Source organism: Amphiura filiformis, chromosome 19, assembly GCF_039555335.1.
Source record: "Amphiura filiformis chromosome 19, Afil_fr2py, whole genome shotgun sequence".
NCBI lineage: Eukaryota > Metazoa > Echinodermata > Ophiuroidea > Amphilepidida > Amphiuridae > Amphiura > Amphiura filiformis.
In genome coordinates this window covers 44,314,568-44,338,926 of record NC_092646.1, presented here as the reverse complement: position 1 = coordinate 44,338,926, position 24,359 = coordinate 44,314,568, and the positions used below count along the sequence as shown (strand labels likewise).

At 35.8% G+C, this 24,359-nt stretch overlaps 1 protein-coding gene across 1 annotated transcript in view; it reads right to left on the bottom strand.

The window, feature by feature from the left end:
- Positions 1-24,359, bottom strand: part of LOC140140602 (uncharacterized) — an 84,390-nt gene that overhangs the window by 44,649 nt on the left and 15,382 nt on the right. The window contains 7 exon segments of the mRNA XM_072162359.1: positions 3,820-3,902; positions 5,308-5,441; positions 8,353-8,461; positions 9,329-9,453; positions 10,057-10,114; positions 11,034-11,202; positions 16,257-16,901. Coding sequence (XP_072018460.1) covers positions 3,820-3,902; positions 5,308-5,441; positions 8,353-8,461; positions 9,329-9,453; positions 10,057-10,114; positions 11,034-11,202; positions 16,257-16,901 — 1,323 coding nt within the window.

Here is a 24,359-nt window from a genome sequence, read left to right as displayed (position 1 = left end):
GTAGCTTACAAGTAAAAAGGCAAAAATTGGTAAATTTGCGGGCAATTATAAATATGCCAACCTTGATTTCACAAATATTCAAAGACCATTGTGGAGTAAAGTAGTCTTACAGTATTTTCAAAGTAACCAGTAACCAGTGATGAGCAGGGCCAAACAATTTGCTTGGAGAAAAGTAGCAAATTTCACTGGGAATTGTGTATAAAACAACCAATTGCATAGAATTTTGTAAGTTTCACTGACAATTTTGGCAGGCAAGTGGCTAATTTTGCGGAAATTTGCGCTAACAACATCACAGGTTTGAAGAACAGTGCTTGCGCAAGGTTTACAGTAAGGTTCCCGGATCATTTTTCTTGAGCAACTGCACAATGACTGAAAGCAAGTACATGGTGAAAAATCCCATCCATTTTGCTAAAATTTTGGATGAAATTGGTTGATTGTGTGGACCAAAGCATATTACACGGAAATGGATATATTGTGTGCTGCAAAAATCGTTAGGCTCTCCTGATGAGCTTATCATATTGAACTTTGCTGTACACGGACAAAAAGGACATATGAACTATTTCGGCACCAGTCACGTTCCGCAAAACCCTACTTAGAAATGAAAGCAAGATATTGTGCAATATGCCCTTGTGTATCTAGCCATATTATATACCTCTGATGATATCATGATAACAATTGTATAATTTGGACTTGAACTTTAGTATTGACGCAAGGAAACAGAAGCTGTCATACCATGTGATTCCCTTACAGAAAACACTTGGGATTGCCAAACCTACCATTTGGTAGCCCAACAGATTAATTTTGACCTATAAAATTTGACCCATGATTCATCAAAACTTGCCACTGCAAATTTTGTGACATTTTGGGTGACTTTGGTGTAAGTTGAAACAATTTTTGTTTATCCCCTTTCCAGTACATGAACATTTAGGTATAAAAATAAAACTAAAATACATTTTGACAAGAATACTGAATTTTTCATCGTTTGTGTAACTGTGCTACTTTTCAAAGAGTGTTGCACCTACAAAATGGCCGAACATAATTTTTTATTAACCCTGGGAGCAATATGTGACACAATCTGGTCCATGGGGGCCAAAGGCGGCAAATTTGAAACTGAGATAAAGTTAAAAAAATATGGAGTAAAAAAAACAATAAAATACATAAGAAAATAGACATCAAAAAACTTCATAACTTTAGAACCAAATATGCTAGACCTTTGGCGTTTTCAGGAAATGATAGCCTATTGTATAAATAATGTAATAATTACAGTAACTCAATTTTCAAAAATGCCTCCTTTGGCCCAAAGGATAATACTACTGGCTTGTACAGGTGGCGGCAAACAAAAAACATCAACGTAGTCAGACCAAATATCTCAAAACTACCAACTCAATAAACTGAAGTTGCGACGACTTTACCCTGATTTCGTGGTAGCAAAGATTCTTGTCATTTGATTGGTCAACCACAATTGATTATTTTTGCTTTTTTTAGAGAGACTAAATTGCACTTCGCGCAAGTGCAATAGTCAGTTTTCCTTTGCACTCACATGCAGCTACCATGGCAACGATGATATACATGGGCGCTTATAGCACGCACTGTGACCACCTCGACTCGCCAATTATAAGTGAGGGTGTTGCTTCTAAAATAATATACTTTATATATTTTTTTATTTATTTTATTTTCCTGGTAATTTGTAAAATTTAGGGGAAGAAAAGGAATTTAGATATGAGTTATATAAAACAAATAAATTATTATTGTCATTATTTGTTATTCCATCTTGTTTGTATTCACTCCTGGACAAATCGGCAGTTTAGCTGAATTAAAAATAATAATTTATAGGGCATGTATACATAGCAGTCTTTGATAATTATTTGATATGATTGTTTGCATTGTTTGTTTAACATGTTTGTTTAAATGGTATCTACCTCATGACATGAAAACATGAGATAGGCAGCCAAATAACAATCACATCTCATAAGACAAAAAAAATAGATTGTTTGCTTGTCCACAGATCACTTTCAGAAGTTTGGTCGGTCGGGAAAAGTTGCTTTATTTTCTTATATTTTTTTTTCAAGTACCGAAAGTATCCTATAATGTGAAGTACTTGTTTGTATGTAAAACATTCACTGACCACAGAATTTCCACCAAAGACAAATAATTCAAAGCAAACCTAATTTTATTTGCATTTACATGTCTGGCAGACTTAAGACACTGCATTTTAAAGTTCAACAATGTCTTACTTGTGTAGACTCTGAGGATGATAATACGAAATATCGGAACCCTTAGCCAGGTACGACAAGACATGGGAAAACATGCAAGAAATGGTATTTAAGACTAAAGATTCAGGACTTTTTGGGGGGAAATTGTAAAAAAAAAAACCCGGTCGGTCGGACGAGGACAAGCAAACAACTTTTTTTCAAACATATTGTTATTAAAGGGTTCACAAGTTCTACACCCTATTCCAGAAAAATACATCACTGATTTTAATTTTTTTGGAATTAATCTTAATCCTTTAGTTAGTTCTAACTGGCAATAAAAGTCAAATTTTAATATTTTACCAATTTTTGCAAAATCGTGAATATGGACTAAGAATTGGCTCATAAATTGAATATTTTATGTTATTTTTGATCATTGGTAATGAAAAAGATTAGAAAGTGTGTTTTCCAAAAATTAGAATACATAACTTGAAATTAGTCTTTGTACAAGTCTTCGGACTTTATTGTCACAGCATATGTTAAATGCCTATTATGTTATACAAAAAAATGCCCTAAAATGTATGTAATTCCCTGTAATACCCAAAATTTACCAAATATTAAAATTTGACTTTCATTTACAGTTAGAACTAAAAGGATTAGGATTTACCTCTCATTTGGCAAAACAGGATAATATTTTTTTATCCAAAAACATTACTGCTGTATTTTTCTGGAATAGGGCACAAGGCCCCCTCTAAAACTTCTTCAAATAAATAAGTTTTTTTACAAAAATTATTGGGAGCCTTTTTTATTTACACACCTGGTCCAATTTACAATGTCAGGCTTTGTTGTGTTCAGTTACTAATAGCTCATTATGATAAGAAAAGATGCAGTTTGAAAGTTACACTTTGGTCCATTCAACTCTCACAAAGCATTCAGTATGATACAGAATGTAATCTTAATTCTGCATGATTTGTGAGAATTGAATAGACCAAAGTGCAACTTTCAAAACCGCATCTTTTCATATTTTTGTTAACTTTCTCTACCATCCCTGTGGTTTTGGATTTTTTCTAATGCAGACGTAACAGTGCATGTACACCATTCTGGTTTACATACTGCATTAGTTTTTATCTTGTCTTTGTTCCCCACACAAGTTGGTATACCTGGCTCGAATCTTTCCATCTTTTCTTACATAATAAGCCATTGTATGTGAATGCAACAACGTGTGACATTGCAAGTTGGACTAGGCATGTAAAACAAAAGAGGCCACCAATAACTATAATAATTTTACAATTTTGTACAAAACTTTTTAGATTTATTCAATTTTTTTCAATTTTATTAAAGGGGTGTATAATTATGGCAATGTAATTGGTTTTCTTTTCACCGCTGCAGCATGATCAAGTATAACATCACCCTGCTATGATAATTGCCTGATTAATTTTAAGTACAAAATATGCTTCAAGCATGAATTTAAACATTTTCATCCACCAATCTTTGCACAACAACAAATGATGATGGGACAAACAAAAGGAATAATCAGAACTGATTAGGGTGACTGATGCATGATTGAACCATATTTTGTAATTGTTCTCCATATTACAAAAAAATGAGTTTAGCAAACTTGTTTACTTACTTCGTCCTGGTAGATAAGGGCTCAAGTCCAAGGTTGCTGGAAATTGAATGAATGTATTCAGCTTCTTCTTGGTACCACTTTGTCTACAGGGAGTGAAAAATCCAAAACAAAACAAATCGGTTTAAAAATAAGGTTGAACTACACTATTTATTTGTTTAATTCTGCAAATTCTAAGATACAAATTTCATCAGAAATGTTGATTGCACATCATAATAACAAAGAGCTCCACCAAATATTTGATCTGTCACAGACATTTTATCTCATTTAAAATATTGAAAATAAAAGAAATTCACATGTTAGAAAAACAAGCAAGTGTGCTATCATTACGACTTTTTCAAAATACCCATAAAACAATTTATCATAACCCACCCCTATCTGGGACATGTGCTTAGGAGAATTTCTACAAGCACACAAAGTAATCAAGGCAAAAACAGCTTTTCACCCTTGTTGTCTCATAACCCCAGAGAAATTTTAGGCTGTGTAAGTTGTGGGCAACCAAGATACATGTTTTTGCTGCTAGAATCCAAATCACTGGAGCACACCAACATCGCCTGGCTAACAATTATTTGGTGCAGCAGAGATACTAAAATAAATACCCGGGATCGATACATGTGAATTGCTATGCACGATATCAGACGAAAATCTTCGGATACCGGGTGGAAAATGATGAATATCTCCCGTAAATGATTTCGTCTCAAGAAACCAGATCTGGTCTCATACACTTGAAAATATGTGTTGAACAAATATGAGTCATTAGTTTGCATCTTGAGAAAAGGCTGTGTGTCTTGAACTCAAAATCTGACCAAAATTCTAATAAATTGCGTTGGTCCTGTATGGACTACAGCGCGCAGGCTATAACTGCACTCACTCCAGTGGAGGCAGTATGACCAGTGACCGCAATGTCGTATACAAGATTACTCACACAGCGAGAAATCAATTACCCCAGCTATTGTCAGTAGCCTTAGTCAGGTCACTTGGCTACTGCGTCTCATATTAAAGGTCGAAATAAAATGGCCATGCATGGCTGTGGATTCAACCTACCATGGCGATTTCTACCATGAAGATATCGGGGCGATGACACTGTGTGGAGCAATTCAACTCAAAATTTTGAATAAGAATGTTTGGGTGATGGGCCTCATTGTGAGTTAGAAAATACAATGTGATATAATCGAGCCACAGTGTTGTCAGTGTCACAAACCTTCAAAGTAAGGTCTACTTTGTAAATCACATCCTATCATATCGAGGGTTATCAACCAGAAATCCGTAACACACTATGACCAGCTCTCACAAAATGAGCATAAAGTTGGCTCCTTACTTTGGTCTTCAAAATCAATGTTTCCTCCACAATGTCTTTGGTTTTCTATTGAATTTTGTCATGATTAATGGTCTGTATCGTCTCTAGTGCCCTGGCGACTTTATCCTTATTTTGTGGGAGCATGTGATTGTGAGTTGAGGCTTTCTGGCTCTCAACCTTGATATATATCTCACCTGTCAAAGACGAATCGCAGTAGTTGTACATTGAGAATAGGTGGTAATTCTAACAGTTGTATGTGTCTTGTTGCATCTTGTTTGGACTTGCAGTTGTCGCATGAGTAGCGATTAGCACCCTCTAACTTCTCCTCCTATAGTAGCCATCAACATAAAAAAGAACATCAAGTTACTACAGGGTTAGTCAAAAAAAGTGCAATACAGCAAAGAGTCGATATTTATGTAAGAACCAAGTTGAACCTTCACATTATTGAAAGTTTCTATAAATGCCACACTCAATAGTCACCTTCTGTGAAAAAATGAAGTGACTGGCTACCACCGTTTAATTTTTATGAGTCCTTTTGCTGCGATACCCAATTTCATTATTTGTCCACGAGGTACCATGTATTTTGAATGGGAGCACACATGCACGATAAATGCCCCAGCTCTGAAACTGACTATAACATAAATAGGGTTGATTTTTGCGTTATTCTTATTTCTTTTTTCTGTTCAAACAAACTTTCTAACTTAACTTTAAGTCCTTCATACCTCACTCGACTCCAACTCCAGTTTTTTAAATCCCAATATGTCCAACTTACTGGATCTTTTGTAATTCATTCCACTCCAATTTGCGCATATTTCATTTCGACATTTGAAAAACCAGCCTACAAATTTATATGGTTTTGATAGAGAATAAACATCTTTAAAATAAAGGGAAAATGAAAATAACAACAGATGTTTCTTCTCCTTAAACAAGACCAAGGACAATAACGCTTTGGGTGCTTCATTTTATTTCAATGCCAATGAGGTTAAGAAACTGGCAGTGGTTCCAAATCTACCTTACACAGAGTGGCCTGACATTCAAATTTTAGGTGTCTCTTGGACAAATATTAAAATTGGGTATCGCTATAAAATGCGTCATAAAAACAAAACGCTAAATGCTAAGTCCTTGATTTTTTCACACAAGATCACTAATGGATATGTTATTTATAAAATGTTTTAAAATCTAAAAGGTTCAACTCGGTTCTTAAATAAAAATTGGATTCTTTTCTCTATTGCACTTTTTTTGACTCACCCTGTATATGTGACCTGCTACAACGAAATCAGCGTAAAGTCGACGCGACTTAACACTCATTTTGTTGAGTTGGTAGTTTCGAGATATTCGGTCTGACTAAGTTGATGTTTTTTGTTTGTCGCCACCTGTACAAGCCAGTAGTATTATCCTTCGTGAATGGCCCATTGTGCCCCCATTCACAAAGGACATACAGACATACTTAGTGGCTTTAACAGGTGAGTGAACACCAACGCAGTAGCCAGGGCATTTTGAGTGACTAACACCTTGCGACTTTACGCCGATTTCGTGGTGACAGGTCGCATATGGGTCTTTTCACAGTAAACCATTTACCATCCCAGTGGGTTTTTAAACTTTGATCCTTATTTTCATGGAAACTACACATAGCACCTGTTTGTAATTTCCAAAGGCAGTAGATATCCATCAGGAGAGATAGCTCAGGAATTTTCAGCATGATAGCACTAAGCGTTTTTACTTATGCCAAAAATTGACCAAAATGGCAGTTGAAATCCTGACATGACAAAAAATGCTAATTTTCAACATAATTTTTGTAAAAACTGAATAATGAAACCAGTGCAAATGTTCATAATCAATACAAAGACAAATGGCCAGAATCAATCAAAACAGCAGAACCAATTCAAGTTAGCACATCTGCACAGCTATTATAGCTTTTTCTTCATTTTGGGAATAACAGTCGAACATGTATGTCAAACATTTCTTATAACTTCTGGCACTCCTCTTGGTATTATGCCACTATTGTGCAATTTTGCAAACAACAGAATGGGTACATAATTACAAGAAGTTATGCTGAATTTGGCAGGAGAATACATTGTCAACTTTTTGATTTACAGTTTTCACAATGTGTATGTCAATTGTTATACTGAAATTATCAGCCATGCCCTTAGAACATGTTATAGATACCAATCAATAAAATTGTGTAAATTTTGGCTACAAAAATCCAGAAAATATGGAAAATCCAGACAAATCACACCCCTGGATTTCCTAATGATCTTCAAGGAGATATATCATATTTATGAAAATCCCATGCTCCACAATGAGCCCTTCCCATCATATAAAGTTTGTTTTAAAAATATTTCTGAGTTAAGGGATCTGGAATGAGCGTTTCGACAGTATTTTTGTGGGACATGAGAGCACATCAGACATATCGAATTGCATTCTGAATACGAAGAATGTCTTTCTGATATCAAATAATTTTCAATTTTGAAATTCACGATATAATACAAATTTTATGACAAATTATTAAAATTTGATATTTTTCACATTTGTGATATATAAGTCCTTGAAGTAAATTTTATAAACCTAATGATATATTCTTAAAGTGTATGTAGCTGGGAGGAAAAGAAAACAATCAATTGAAAATTTTGACCTTTCATATTGAAGATTTTTTTCCCAAAAGACCTAATTTTTTTTGGTGTTTTGGGAAAAAAATCCATATCTTCAATACAAAAGGTCAAAATTTTCAATTGATCGTCGATTTTCATCCCACCTACATACACTTTAAGTGTAAATCATCAGATTTATTAAGTTTACTTCGAGTACTGTTAAATATCAATTTTTAATCATTTGCCATAAAATTTGTATTACATTGCGAATTTCAAAAAATTATTTGATATCATCAGGACATTCTTCGATTCAATGTACGATATGTGACCCTCGGCACAACTGAGCCCGGATGTCGCCAGTGCCACTATTGAGATGTGCTCGATCGGCGTTAAGTGTAAACAATAGGAAACAGAGGATTTATTGACTGTTTGATTGATTTTTCACTACTTAAATGTCAAGTACTATAGACATGATATACATCATTTGAAAGCTAATTTCAAGCAGAATATTTTGGTTGAATATCTCAAAAATGATGATTGGCGACTTCAGGGCTCAGTTGTGCCGAGGGGTCACATATGTCTGATGTGCTCCAATGTCCCACAATAAATACTGTCCAAACGTTCATACCCCATCCATTAAGCAACTCTCACCTGTAGGAATTCTTGCAAAGATTCGCCCAATTCCTTGTGACCTTTGATATTCAAGTCTAACTCATAGAATTCTGATACTCTCTCTGAGCCCTGTGCACAGTTGTTACATCTGAAATGAAACAATAGCAATATGAAATGGTCACAATGTCCAAAAATTAAAAATTAAAAAGGGTCTACTAAAAAGCTTAGGACACACACCGAAGGCCGGCGTCGAGAGGTCCTCTGTCGGAATCCTGTCGACAAAGTGAATTATGTCAACATATCGACAGAACTTCGTCCTTGGCGACATAGCGCTCAAGCAATGGCCCAGTAAAACTTCGTCAGACAAGCTCATTTTCACTCAAAATATTGGCCATATCCAATGTATTTTCAACAAAATGCAATGCCAAATCTTATCTTTTACCTACTATTTCGCCAACTTTTCATGTTATTTGCCTTCAGGGGTCATACTTATGGCAGTATTTTGCTTGTTTTCTAGTGTAAATTGTACACTTTATCGCTACGTGCTCGCTATGAAAATGGCCATCTTGGATTCTGCTGAAATTGCCGCTGGTGTTTCTAGATATTCTTAGGTTAAAATTTTTAAAATATTCCTAAAATCATGAAGAAAAAAAGTCCTGGAATTTTTTCAGAACCCAAATGTATGTCGACACTCGACACACTGTCGACGTCAAGATACGAAATATGTCGACATGAAAAAACGGTGACGACGCCGGCCCTACACACACCATATTGTAAATAACACATTGTAAAGTGACAAAGTTTTGATTGTCATAACTTGCAATATATTTAATTAGGACACAAAACATGTCGCTGTCTCATTCTTTCGTGTTTGGACTACGACTATGCACTCCTGTATGAAGTCAAATAAAAGGACCTGGACCGTTTACAATCTCTCCTAAACAAAGCCGCTAAACTTATTTTCTGTGCTGACAAGCGTGATAGCCTCTCCTGGACACACTACACAATTCCTTACCTGGTCACATAGGCATATTTGCCGCAGAATTGTTCCTTGATTATATTTCTCACTATCGGCTCTGGTTGCTGTTGTAATGTGTCCTCCAGTAATGATATGAAGAGTTTACTGAATTCTTGTGCATCCTGTGGGAAGGAATCAAAAGCAAAATTCAATTTGTCTGTAAAATGGACTAATCCATACACCCCATATGGAAGACATGACCTTAATCTCCTGCACAGGAAGTGTAGATTTCAAATGGAGTCACCTATTCAGGTAACCCCATTTGAAATTCACACTCCCTGTGTGGAAGATTAAGGTAATATCTTCCATACGGGGGTGTATGGATTTCAACTGGAATAACCTAATGTAAGAATGTGACTGTCATAAGTGCTGTATATTGTTAGTAGCACTAGCAAATATATTGAAATCTTCTGATAATGTTGCTGTAGTCACTGAAGTTGTACATATGGCTTTAAATGGTATAAAAATATTATAATACAATCTTTCACATTTGAGGTGCTATTTCAAATCATTAACTACAATTACCAAGAGCGGAAATTTCTGATATGTGTACATACAAATTTAGAGTTTCCTTCTTGGCTCAGGTGTCATTAAAATTTATAAGCCACAAAGTTCCCTTGATCTCCTGAGACAAACTTTTTAGGTATCTTCCTTCATCTCAGTTGATCTATATGGGGAAAAACACCTGTACTATCATGCAATGAATTTTACAACTGAGCACTTACTTGTTGTAATGCTGAATCTAGACCTAGACAATTGATTAATCCTGATGGATCGATATATCTGTGGAAAAAAGACAAAGATTACTGGTAGATTCAGCTAATAACATATATGATGCGCAAGAAATTAACACAATGCACATAAAGTTCCACTTAAAACGGGCAATTCTTGATGTAATAAACACTTAATGGGAGTGTGTGCTCGCCTTTGGTGCACAAGGTCCAATTACTAGTGGTGGCAACTTGCTGGGGTAATGACTTGGCAATATCTACAGTCTGTCCCAGTACTGGAAACCATAACAAACCATTTTGTTACCGTTAGCCATAACAAATCACACATCTTTTATGGCTAGCCGTAACATAACATATTCTGGGTTTTTTTTTACTCATTTATTGAGTGTTTTTTCTTCCAGTAATATTGCCTCAGATTTAAGTGTAACTTTCTTTGTATTTTTTTAATTCCTCAATCAATTTGATGACAAAATAATTTAGAAATCACCCCACAGATCATGAGTACTGAAAATAGTACCGTACAAGCTGAAATTTTCAGTGGTTTTATTGATGCGTATTTTGCCGTTTGACATAGGCTCACTAATTCAATACCCCTGCAAATATAGGCGGGCGCGGACATCTGGGTGCTTAGCAACAAATTGAGCTAAATTCCCTAGCAACAAGTGAGTCAAAATAAAAACATTCCATGCATGCACTCAACGTAGACGCCACGCACGCGATGCACAGTAGGCGCAATATGTGCAGAGGCCTTTAAAATTGATTTGCGCATATTGTTTTCACCGGGATTTGATTATTTTCACCGGCATGACGTAGCTCCGCCCTTGGCTATACTAAACACTGAAGCTTAATTACTAAGAAATCTACAACCGTGAAAATCATCACCCTGCAAAATATTAGTGAAGCTTACAATCGCAAAAAAAAGATGTAAGCAAAAATATTGGCTTATACAGTATTGAATGGATCCTGCTTACTTTCTGTTGCTATGCTCCATCAGTGCAAATATCAGCTGTAAATGGCCGCATATAGATGATGGTGATAAGGCATCATCAGAGAGAATCTTCAACTCATCCCTGACGATACCTCGACAGCGTTCATCCTGTGCTTCTGGTTCATCTTTCACACACTTGGGGCCGTTCCCCTCTGTGATTACCATGCATGGAATGAATGAGTACGAAAGCAAAATTAGTATAATATCATGTCAAAATATTTATCAACATGCAATGTGAATGTAATTATCATAGAGTTAAGCTTATGTATGCTAAGAAATTAAAACAAGCATCTTAGATCAGTGTTAGTCTTGCCACCATGTAGAGAAAGCATTTCATATCTACTGAGTGATTACAGCTTTAAATTTAAAAGCAACTTGTGAGAAATCTGGGCCTGTTCCACAAAGACTTAGGGCCTGTCTTACCATGAACATAACAGGGTTTCATTTTAATATATTGTTAAGTCTAGTGAAATGGGCCCTGATAGAATAGAATAAAAACAATTTCTCTAGCATGCCAATATTCAATCATCAGAAATCTTATTTTGCAAGAATCTTTTGATTTGATTTGCTGATATCTGTGAAATCTAGAAACAGGTTTGGGAACTTATCATGCATTACAACTTTTCACAAATCCTCAGCAATTGTGAAGTAATGGAAGCATCCATGATCCACAATAACTTGTTGAACTGTATGTGGTTCCCTCTTTGTGTAGGTGCACCTCTACAGAAACAGCAACACAAAGATTTCAAAGGATATACCCATCTCTATATTGGCAAGACTACACTGACAAACACATTACTGGCAAGTATAGCTGCTATGACAAGGATAGAATAGAGCCATACTCATGAACCAGATAATTAGGATGATAATAAGTCAGAAGAGCAAGTTGTAAGAAGAGCAGCAGCAGTTGATTGTATGACAGAATCTATCTACAACTACAAAATCATGCATATAATTGGTTAAATTGCTTAAGGCTACAGTGTAACCTCAACTACATGTACATGAATTAATCACACAACTGCAAGCATTGTACACTGCACAAGTTTGTGTTTTTATCTTGCTAGTTCAGAGACAGTAAGCTTTTTGAAGTTGACACAATTGTCCTGTGTATTAAAAAGGGATAGTCATTTTACTCGCAAAATAAGATTTCAGTATTGAGGTCCTTAAAGATGGTCCCATCAAAAGTTTCAAACAAGTTCATTTCAAGGAGAAAATTTAATAAAAATGCATTAAGGGGGTACTACACCCCTCGATAAATAATTTGTGTCTATTTTTGCATTTTTCTCAAAAACTAATAACACCATGGTAACAAAAGTTATGTGTATTATAGGGGCAAGGAATCCAATTACTACTGGAATTTCAGTGACCCAAGACAAGCGGTTCATTATTTATGATAAGAAATAAGGTACCGCTAGGATGTACCTCATTTCTTATCATATTATGCTGAACCGCTTGTCTTGAGTTACTGAAATTTCAGTGTAGTAATTGGATCCCTTGCCCCAATAATATACATAACTTTTTGTTACCAGTGTGTTATTATTTTTTGAGAAAAATGCAAAAATAGTCACAAATTTACCACAGGGGTGTAGTACCCCCTTAAACAATACCCTATAATAAATGCAAGGGTGCTCCATTTTACTTGGAAGAATAAAATGAAGAAAACAGTTTTAATTCAAATTCATTAACAGGATTCGGTTATTCCACATAGCTGATAAGATGGACTATTTCAAATGTATATCCGTTTATATCCAAAATAATATACTTTCAACAATAATATTTGTATACTAGCTGGTATTATGAAAATGTCTAATATTAATAGTAACCATATAATTGAAACCTTTAATTTGCATATTAATAGGGCATGGTTTCCATGGTTACATTATTAATTAGTATCTCAAAAGAACACCAATCAGGTAAGGAGAAAAAGACAAACTAAAAACTTCGCATCCATAAACAGAAACAACGTAAAATGAAATCATGGAAACTTGCAACGGCTTTAGAAGCAAAGAATGTGTGTTTGTAATAGTCAAGCTAAATTTACTTGATCGCTTTTTCAGAAAAACAAATTGCACACATGATCAGTCTTCAAAATCGCCACTGTCTTTGCACACTTACACTTGAGCATGTGTGTGCGATTTGCTTCTCTGCAAAGCAATCAAAGTCACCTTTTGGGTTACTTCTGGATTATTTTCAAGATCATAAATTGTCATTAAATGAACATACAGTTCAAAGAAGAAGGGTTTTGAAAGAAAGTGCAAATGATGATGAAAATTAAATTTTACCACACCATGCTAAACAAAATAGCTGCACTGTAAGTAATAATAATAACAATAATAATAATAATAATAATAATAATAATAATAATAATAATAATAATAATAATAATAATAAATAATATTAACTAATAATAATAATTATAATCATAATAAACAATAATACAAATAATAATAAGCAACTAAAATCATTTTAACAAAATATTACATATACTTCAACTCTAAAAACAGGCAACCATACTTCCAAATTACATTTTTGTGATGTGATCAAACAAAATGAGACGGGTGTCAAGAAAGGGCTATTCCATTTAATATCCATACATCCCTATGGAAGACATGACCTTAATCTTCCACACATGGGAGTGTGCATTTCAAATGGAGTTACCCATTCAGGTAACCCTATTTGCAATTCACACTCCCTGTGTGGGAGATTAAGGTCATCATGTCTTCCGTATGGGGTGTGTGGATTTCAGCTGGATAGTCCAATATGATTTCCAAGATAAAGTCAAGATATTGTTCTCATCTTTTCTATTGTTATGGACAATGGCAATGGTATGCATAATGGTCTGGGTAATTTGCCATATTGGATTGTCACAGACAGGGTCCAAAATTGTGCACTTATACTATGTCAAACTGGAAACAGCTACAGTGTACATAGTGAATACCAGACTTAATTTTCCTTGATCTTATCACATAAACACTGGGCTCCTTCGTGTATTTGTCCAAAATTATTATCAATACTCTTTTGAGAACAGAGACAATCAAATTTTGAGAAACTCATCCAGAGATTTCAACCGTCAAGACTCTTTATCAGGATAGGGTTCGTCCCAATAATTAAGGAATGGTTTGCATTGTCTGTGCTTTGTTACTGACGTAAGACTCCCTCCTCCCCAGCAAAAAACAAAACAAAACACACATTTTGACAATATTCGCAAAAGGTTAGAAAAGGTTTCTAAAAAATGTTTAAATATCCGGTATAAAGATTATAAAGATCTTTATTTTGATAGGAAAAAGTGGGGGAGGGATGAGGCTATCGATCAGCTCACCCATCTATAAGTGTTGACAAAATATTTTCCAAATATGTTTATAAAAAATGTTTTACAAAATAGCATTTCAAAAATGTTGTTTTTTCAAAAAAACAACAACATATGAATCATACATACATTTATAAAACCCAACATTTAATGTTATATATTAAAATGGTTTGACCAAAACCAAATTAAGCCCCAAATATAACTTGTTTATAACCTTTTTTTAAACAAAATTGTGTTTCCTGGGCGCCAATGACCATGGCCTATTTTGTGGTATTACCACAACAAAGCATTCTAGAGAGGGCAAACTATTCCTTATTTGACTAATTTTTAATTTTTTTAAGGACAAACTCCGTAAAAATCTTATGCAGTTTTCAATTTTTGAACCATGTGAAGCCTAAAATTTACTGCATTCACTTCCACTGTGCACAGAAAACTTCGCCCCTTAATGACTCCTGTGTTGTAACCCTACACTTGGGGACTTAACCAGGGCACCCAAAGAAAAGCGGTACCAAAAGGTATTAACACAACCTCAATCTCCCATACAAGGAGTGTAGATTTCAAATGGAGTCACCCATGTAGGTAACCCCATTTGCAATTTGCACTCCCTGTGTGGACGATTAAAGGCCATGTCTTCCAAAGAGTCTGTATGAAATACCAGAAGCTAACATGTGGGTTTCAGGGAAGGTCTTTCATGCCACAATTATACAAAATAATAAATCACTAATTGGATTATTTAAGCTTTATTAAGGCATGCAACTCAAGCACTCTTTCACGGAGAGTAACATCCATATAGTGGATTCAAGGATGATCCACCTATTTATCTCATACAACAAGGTACATGCATGTACAGTCCAACCTCTCTTATGAATACATATCTCTCTGTAATCCGGCCTAATGATCTTCAAATTAAAACATGCACTGTAATGGCATGACACCTATACCATATTGTTTGTTAATAATTAAATGCCCCGGAGGCGTTGCATTTTTCCAAAAGGGGGGGGCATTTATTAGAAATGAATTTTCAGTGAAAAAACTTCAAAATCGGGTTAAAATGTCTGATAGTACTCCTGTAGAAAGGAGGGATTTACGACGTGCCCTGGGCGTGAATTGGCCAATTTAGCATCGATTCTGTATCCCCCTCCAAGCGATGAATGTCAAAATTTTTGCAGGCTTCGCGCGTATTTAAGCACAAAATCATTTGAAAGATCAATTTAAGACCCACAATAAACTTAATTATGACCAAAATTAATTAGTGGTAGGCCCCAATTGTCCAAATTTTTGAGCGATCTGTGGGCAATTGTTTCAAGAATGGGGCACCATTATGTATCCTTAGCCCTGGGCGCCACAACCCCTAGCTACGCCACTGTTTGAAACATTGGAATGAAGGGCACCAGAGTAATTAATCTATTGTCTCAGAGCACTTTGGACATTCAATGCAGAACAGGGGTTATAAACTTTAAAATTGCCGAATTTTTGGTATGGAAAAAATTAGCACTTTTTGGAACTTATAAAAAAAAGTCCTCCAACCCATTATTCATTTATCAAGATTATCTGACCGATGCTTGTCAGGACGAAAGAGGCTGGACTGTACATGTCTAATTTGATGGTAGTGAGGAAGGGTAACAACAATATGATATCCTCAAACAAAACCAGGAACCACATTTGCAGGTTAAAACAAATGTATGACCTCTTTTTTAAACTTTTGGTAACAAGATGTTTTTCCAGATCCTATGCAAAATATGTATTATATTTCAATTTGTACTCAATTCTTTCATCACTTGTCTCTGTATTCTTTTATCCAAAAGCTGGGACTTTAGCCTGATTTTGTGATACGTTCCTGATTTTGTAAGGAGTTTAAGATTTTGACCATCCAGACAATGGGGGCGTGCAATCACTAACCCTCCTTAATCTCCGCAGTTGACATCATAGCCGATGTGTCGTCAACAGACCCTTCCTTATCCTCAGCAGTTGACATCACAGCTGTTGTGCCATCAACATAGCCCTCCTTATTCCCAGCCATTGACATCATACCAGATATGCCATCAACAGCGCCCTCCTTATCCTCAGGCGTTGACATCACAGCCAATGTGATATCAAAAGAGGGCGCTTTTGTTTCATCACACTTCTCCGATTCCATACTGGTAGTGAGAACCTCTGGATCTATCTCAATCTTAACTTCCACTGGACTCTCCTCTACCATCTCAAAAACCACAACATCACTCGCTGCAGTCTTTTTAGGCTCTTTGATCTCAACTGAAGTTGAGCAAGAATTTGGTTTGGGACCCCTCTTTCTCGATACCGGTTTGCTCCCTTCTTTGGGAGCGGCATGATTGTGATCATTGCATGTAACAATAGCTTTATCCGTCTTGTGGATGATGAGGGCTTTAGCGGAGCATGTTTTACGATTACGACAACGGAGGAAAGTCCTGTTGGTGCAAGTACGATTGCGTATGTATTCATACCCATCAATGAGGTAACATGTGCCTTGTTGCTGCAGGCCGACGGGGTACGTCTTATACTCTAACTCAATTTCTGCTGAAATTTCTAAACAAAAATGTAAAGTATACAAAATATTAAAGCTATAAAAATATTTGAGATCAATTTGCATTTTTAGATGATAGCTAGCATTATCATTCCGGTGATGTGCAGTGAGTTACGATGCTTTTTTTTTATTTACAACATCACAAATTTGGGTTAAATGAATGATAAATACTTTTGACCTACAGTGAAATGTGATTTACAACCATGCCACTCATGATGGGTATTATAATCCAAGACTGAAAATACTAGTTTGCGTCTAGTAAACAAATTGTTTTGCGACGTCAGACTGAAATTTCTGAAACCAGCGGTAAAACAATGTGCCCTATGGTTTATTTTGCACCTTGAAGCATACAAACCATCTTAAAAGTTATAGGTCATTGGACACTTTCTTTCCTGAAGGTTCCATGTCAACAATGCCAAGAAAAGTTGCTTGTCTTGAAGTACCATCATTTTTGCGCCATTTTCTGCGATTCCTTTTCTCCGATGAAGGCACCAGATGAACCAACATTCCTTTTATCCGCAACCAACCAATCACAGGCTGTGGGGAGTTGATCGTCAGATGCAAACTAGTCTTTTAATTCAGTCTCCGATTATAACAGGCCTTGAAATAAGTCACAACTTGTGCAGACCCAACTGATCATTTTTACAAAAAATTGTGCACAAAACGTTGAGTGCCCTACAGGAAATCAAAAGAATCCTGCATATGTAAGGGCAATTGGCCTGTGGGCCTGCCTTATTTCGAGGCCTGTGTGGGTATTAATTTGCAGTGTTAATAACATCACTCTAGCTGAAGCCATGCCAATGTTTGGTATGAATTAATAAAACTTAAAATGCAAATGAATACAATTATAATAGCAACAGATTAACAAAAAAAACCATAATCTTATAGCATGCTAATATTGCTAGCTCTTGACTGTTTCCATAAATTAGAAACGATTTTTCAAAAAGGAAATTCTAAAGGTCAGATTATTACCCCCTACAATACATAATATTACTAATAGGGTTGAGGGACACACAAATTACCTCCCCCCCCCCTCCCCCCGGCCAACGCACATAACATCCCTACTTGTTTTGACTGATAAACAAGGAATCAGGATTTTATAACCCAAGCACCTTTAACTTGGACCGAGATCTAATACGAGGACTGCTGGTGATGCAAACGCACCAATTCAAAGCTGCCACTGCAAAATCCAACATGGCGCTACTTTCTACAAGACACACTATATAGTATTATATAAACAGGATTTTAATCACCCAAGGCGTGTTATAAAGATCAGCTTTACCATTAGGGTTTAATAGCAGAAAAGCATGTTGGTATTTATGTGTTATAATACAGGCAAGTCAGATTTGATATCCACAAGGCAGAATCAACAGTCAGTGACAAAACTGACATGCAAATGAGCAACTTCAAATCAAGACTGATCACTCAAAGCACTGTTGCACACACACCCCAACACACACATTTAGACGCTGCCAAGGGTACGTTTTATGTGCGCATTGCTATGCGGAGTGTTATGGCTCTCAATGTAAAGTATAGCAGGATGCATGCTACACAATTAAGTTACGGCATAGGGAGCTGGTTCCCAGTTTGCCGTTTAACATGCGACCTCTCTAGTTGACACTCCGCATAGTGTTGTACACAGAAAACAAACCTCAATATTGTATAGATACATATATATTCGACCCGATAAGTGCCCCTCCCCTAATAAGCACCCGGCAGGGTTTTGGAGTGACAACTGTCTTTTAACCCCCTGAGCACTACCTGCCGATCTAACATTGCCTCTGATTGGTCAATTACATGATATCTTCACTTTTATCACCAATCAGAATGGAGCTTTGCAAATAATTTACCCCAATTTTTTGGCATGCTGAAATTATTCTAACAATGTTGCTGATTGGACCAATTGATAATGAAAACTTCTTTTTGGCCAATCGGCAGGTAGTTCTCATGGGGTTAAAGCATCCCCGTTTTCGATGCACCTGTACAGCTAAATTACTCCATTTTAATGTTTGAATAAAATTAAAATTACCATCTAAACATTCCAGTTTAGGATTATGATTTTGACTTCAGATACACTGGTGACTGGCATTGATTAGGTCGAATACGGTATGTATAAACAGCTGCTTTAATGTGTTGATGTCACTGACTACACCAGACAAGAAGCAGTTAGTTTACTTTTTGACACCTAACAGAACAGAACAATTTTTATCTTTCTGTAACAAATTTATGAGTAAATATTCGTTTTTACGTAAGCCCTTTATAAAAGGATGCAAGAAGTTTAACGTTGGTGGGAATTTATTTTAGAAATTTCTGTTATTTTGCAGAATAGGCCTATAGAGCCACAATGAGTCAAAAAGTTCTTTTAGGTACATGTATGAGAAAACATTTTAATGAAAAAACAACAAAACTCTGAAGAAAAAAAAACAAGGGACAAAGGGGATAAAATCTGGGAAAATGCTTCAAAACAGGCTAAAAATAAATGAAGACATGGAAATTTGGGCAACAAAAACAGTAATTACTGTTTAAACAGAAAATGCTCATGCCTGTCTTTTGTGGCCCTATAAAAAGACGAGAACCAGAACTGCAAAAGCAAACAAATGTCAACAAACATGCTTGGCAAAGATATATGCTTTCATGTCTTTGCATTTTGTCAAAATATCTTGCCAAACAATCCTTCTTGTATCCTTAAAAGTGTTCTACATTAAAATTACGTACGGTACTATGCAATGATACATGTGTAAAATTTCCAACTATAATGTACATGGGTATGATTCCGCTAATACTATGACGAGTCTAACAAACTCAATCATGCATGCCATAACACCACATTCAAGAGCACATACAATATCTTTGTTTTTCATGCATACTAGCACTAGCAGTAGGTATGCACTTTGTACAAGCCATGATACAAGCGACCAGTCATTACATTCACAAACTACATGCTTGGTTTCAATCCGCAAATAGCATTCTACGATACACTTACACCTAGGGTCAATGTGGGGATGTTTGTCCCCGGAACAGTGCTTCTGGGGTGAACCAAACCTGCCTGGTTATCAAATTAATCGGTGACAAGGTTATCTCTGAATTTGACAGGTGCTAATTGATATTTTAATGTATAATGCATCAATTAGTACCTGTGAATTTGAGAGATAACCTTATCGCAGATTAATTTGATGAGATGAGATGAGTATTGTTCGTACATTTGGCTACAGGTTTGGGTATTATTTGTGATATGAGAGTGACCTTAATACCCACCTTAATATCACCATATGAGTATGCCCTCAATGTTGATCACTTTGTGCATATTCCATATCAAACATGTACAGATTCGAGCATTTTAACCCACAGTGTAAGAACTTGACAGGGTGGACATACCCGCATTGACCCTATGTATTCTAGATGCCTTAAAAAACTACATCCTTTGTCTATCTCCTAGTACATGTACCATATTTCAATAAGCCCCATTGTTCAAGTTTACAAACTTTGTATACAAGTTTGTATTTTTCCAGAGGTAATTTTTATCCTGTTATGACAGTTTCAATGGAAATGTCTTTTTTAACATGAAATTTGCTAACAGTCCTTCCTTTTACAGGATTTGCAAAATCAAGTTAACATCCATGGCAACCTTATGCCCAGATCATTTGCCTGTGATTCTACATATAACATTATCATCATCATATTATTACCATTATTATTATAATCATTATTATTGTAAATCTATGGAGACCTTTAAGTGGCAAGAAATGCCCGAGGCTTTTACACGTAGAGAATTTTCAGTTCAAGCTATTCATTTCATAATTTCCTACGCAATGAGGTAAGGGCAACCTGGCCTAAAATAATGACCTAATAATGTCTACTAAATGTATCTTTGGGCAAATTTGCTCCACTGGCTAGTCATAGTTGTTAGACACAACACACAATTCTCGCAAGAATATCTTCTTCTTTTTCTTCTGTAATTAGTGCCTCCCGCATATGTATGAGTATTGTCGCACTGCGTACAGACAAGCTGTACTTATTTTTACTCTGGAAGCTAGAGTAGATGAGTGTATTTTTGAAGTACAGTCAACAGTACCGGGATGATCCCCTGCTCTTTTCGAATAGCCTCAGACGTTCTTTAACGCGTGCACACTGCATTAATGTCAGAAATACATGTACACGATGCCCTCCGAAGCACTAAGCAAGTAGAGTGAAGTGCCTTGCTCAAGGACACAAAGAGCCAGCCAAGCTCAGGCGGACCTGGGATTCGAACCCTTGACCCTTGGATTCACAGTCCAACGCCGTAACTGCTAGGCCACGCTCCCCTCTATCATATCAATGCATATCAGATTATTCTCATATGATTGGTTCCCACCCTTTGTAAAGAAATGTACACAGAGTGAGGTGTCAGCTCTATTATCACCAGTTTGGTCCCATGGCTGACAATCCAAAATTTTCACATCACACATAGGAGCAAGGTCTGACAGTCTAGTTTCTGTGGACATCACTGAATACCAAATATTTTTGCTGCAACTTAAGTTACATTCTCACATTTTACTCAGAAATGTAAATCATAAAATGAATGATTCAATGCCATGAATTTAATATAATGAGAAATTTGAATTAAAATAAAAACCTGTCAAAATGCATTTCATGTATACTGCTTATTGATACAATAAAACCATTCTTTTCTGGGGAAAAAAAATCAGAAATGTGATTCCCAACCACACAGTAAGTTACATCATGTGATGCTCCAGCTATACTATACATTATTAACTTGGTATTTAATAACTGTAATCCACAACCAACTAGTAAACTATCTATCTACTTCTACCATTGTTTCTAAAAATGTATTTTGAGGATGAGTTAGACTAACCCTCCACCAGAAATATGGCATGAATAATAGTGTGAAGAAATGCACAAAAATGATGAATTTGCACTCATCTGATGAGCACCAAGCAATTCATTTTAGGCCAAAGTGCTCTATCTTACATTAGTCAAATAAACTGTCTATGCTTGCTGCTCAGACAGTGAGTGCAAATGTAGAGAAACCCAATTTAACAATGACTTGCAATACAATCAGTAACATGCAAACCTGAAACTCCCAAAAATACAATCATTATGTCAAGAGGGGTGTTCTAATGGAAACAGTGTCGCCAATTTTTCTATATTTTTCTATATGGCAATTTGCACCTAATGCTGAAGTGAGCCCAATGATACCAAATTTAGGTGCATTACCGCAACAAAATGCATAAAATAACCCACCTTGGTAGAAAGGACATTATTTACAATAACATACCATAGAATTCCAATTACAAGCATGCCTCTAAACGTGTGTTTTGGTGGGGTTTTTTTGGCGAAAAAGACAAAATTACTGAAACAGGTGGATGTACAAACAAGTATTATTGCAAGATCAATCTATTTATGTTTTTGCAGAGGGTCTCTGCCTTTCTTCTATCTCTTAAAAAACCCACTCTTTTTCAGTACTTTCAAAACTTATTAATCTGAAGTGCCACAAAACAAACTTAACTAAACTAGAGTAAAACCCATCCCCCATCTGTTTGAATTTTAAGAATGACCATAAACAAAACAAAAAAACAAACAGACATAAATGTATTTATGCAAGTCTCTGTATCTTTGAGCTGTATTGCTAAGTGGTAAGCTAATTAAAATGATGAGCTCTACATGTATTAGCTAACTGCAGTGGAAATGGGTCACAGACAAAAAGCATTTTTACTCATTTGTTGTACTATGAGTACAGTAACTAATACAACGTGAAATTCATTTTTGTCTCCAACTCATCAAGGCTAGGTGTTTATATTACGACATATTGTTACATGAATGGATGGCATTTGATCATGGAAAACTACATTTAAAGATATGAAATATTATGTGATTGCAAGCATGTGTCAACAAATGTGCTTTAACCATAGCATTAGTCTGGAGTACTTCTAAGGCTCTCTATTGTCTCCTGCGCAACTTTATGGGAAGTTGGGCATACTGGATTGTGATATGTGCAGACCAAAAATGAATGATAATAATAAATTTTAATTTGCATCTTTGAAAGTACTTGTCACAATCACAGCACACAGGGTTTACAACAAGCAGCCGGCAAGACATAAAGTTATTTGAACATGATGAAATAATCTAGGATTGAGCTTGCAAATAGTCTGCATTCTTAAATTCTATAGTTTCAACATATCTGATAAGCAGGCAGAATCTATGAGTTTGATAAAAAGTGAAATGTGATAAAAACGTATTAAAGTGACAGGGAAAAAGTTTAACTGGCCCAACAGACCCCAATATTGTATTTGGGGATTGTAAGGTTGTTATTATAGTCCCCAGCTCTATGAAATTAAAAATACCAATTTTATGACCAAAATGGATTGATTTTGAATCGGATATTTTCAGATTTTTCAAGCTTTTGTTGATTTGTTTCCCTACTTGGAAATTCCATCCGTCCATACAACAGATTTTTTTCTCTGTCAATGCACATTCTTATAATAAAATAGAACATGCACAAACAGTATGTATTGATGGTTGCATTCAGAAACTCAACTATTCAACAAAAGTTTCACTTTTTATCGATGACCAAACTATAGGTTTCAGCACGGTTCTTCAGCGGTCTGCCAATTTGGTGCGGTTTATGGCATATACGGAGGTGGGGTTCCGATTGACTAATTGAATCACATCATCATCACATCGGCACCTCATTCCCTGGTCATCGCATGACCTAGTTCTTTTTACGTGATGATCAGAGAGAGCGGACGGACACCACTGAAGGAATTTGCTGAATAGTATAGTAGATTATATTATGAATGGTGTAAGTAAAAATAGCTTTGCAATACAGTCCAACCTCACTTATCCGTAATCTGTTGTGCATTCTTCATAGTAATGTAACATGACTTTGACATCGACACCTCTATGTTGTATACCTCACACAAATATAATATTTCAGTGTTGTTGCCCCATATAGGGTACAATAATCTGTTTTTGACCAAATAATGAATCTTTTATCCCAAGTCTCAGAGATTCACTTGCTATATACTCAATGCAAAATTACACATCATTCACTTATCTACATTTTTCACTTCCATTTGTATCTCAGTCAATATTTGGTCCCATCATGGCCGGATAAAAGAAGCTGGACTGTATGATTAGCCATTGGTCTATTCCACTTGAAACCCAAACACCCCCTGTCGAAGACACAACCTTAATCTCCCACACATGGGGTGTAACTTTCAAATGGAGTCAACAATTCAGGTAATCCCATTTGAAGTTCACACTCCCTGTGTGGAAGATTAAGGTCATGTCTTCCATAGGGGGTATACATGTATGGATTTCAACTGGAAGAGCCCGATTGAGGACAAGAAGGAGTGGATGATAATGGTATATAATACAGATGAATGTGTAGTTTGGGATTGAAAATGATGGTGCTGATAGCACCTGTATAACATACTGACTTCATTTATTTCAGCTGAAAT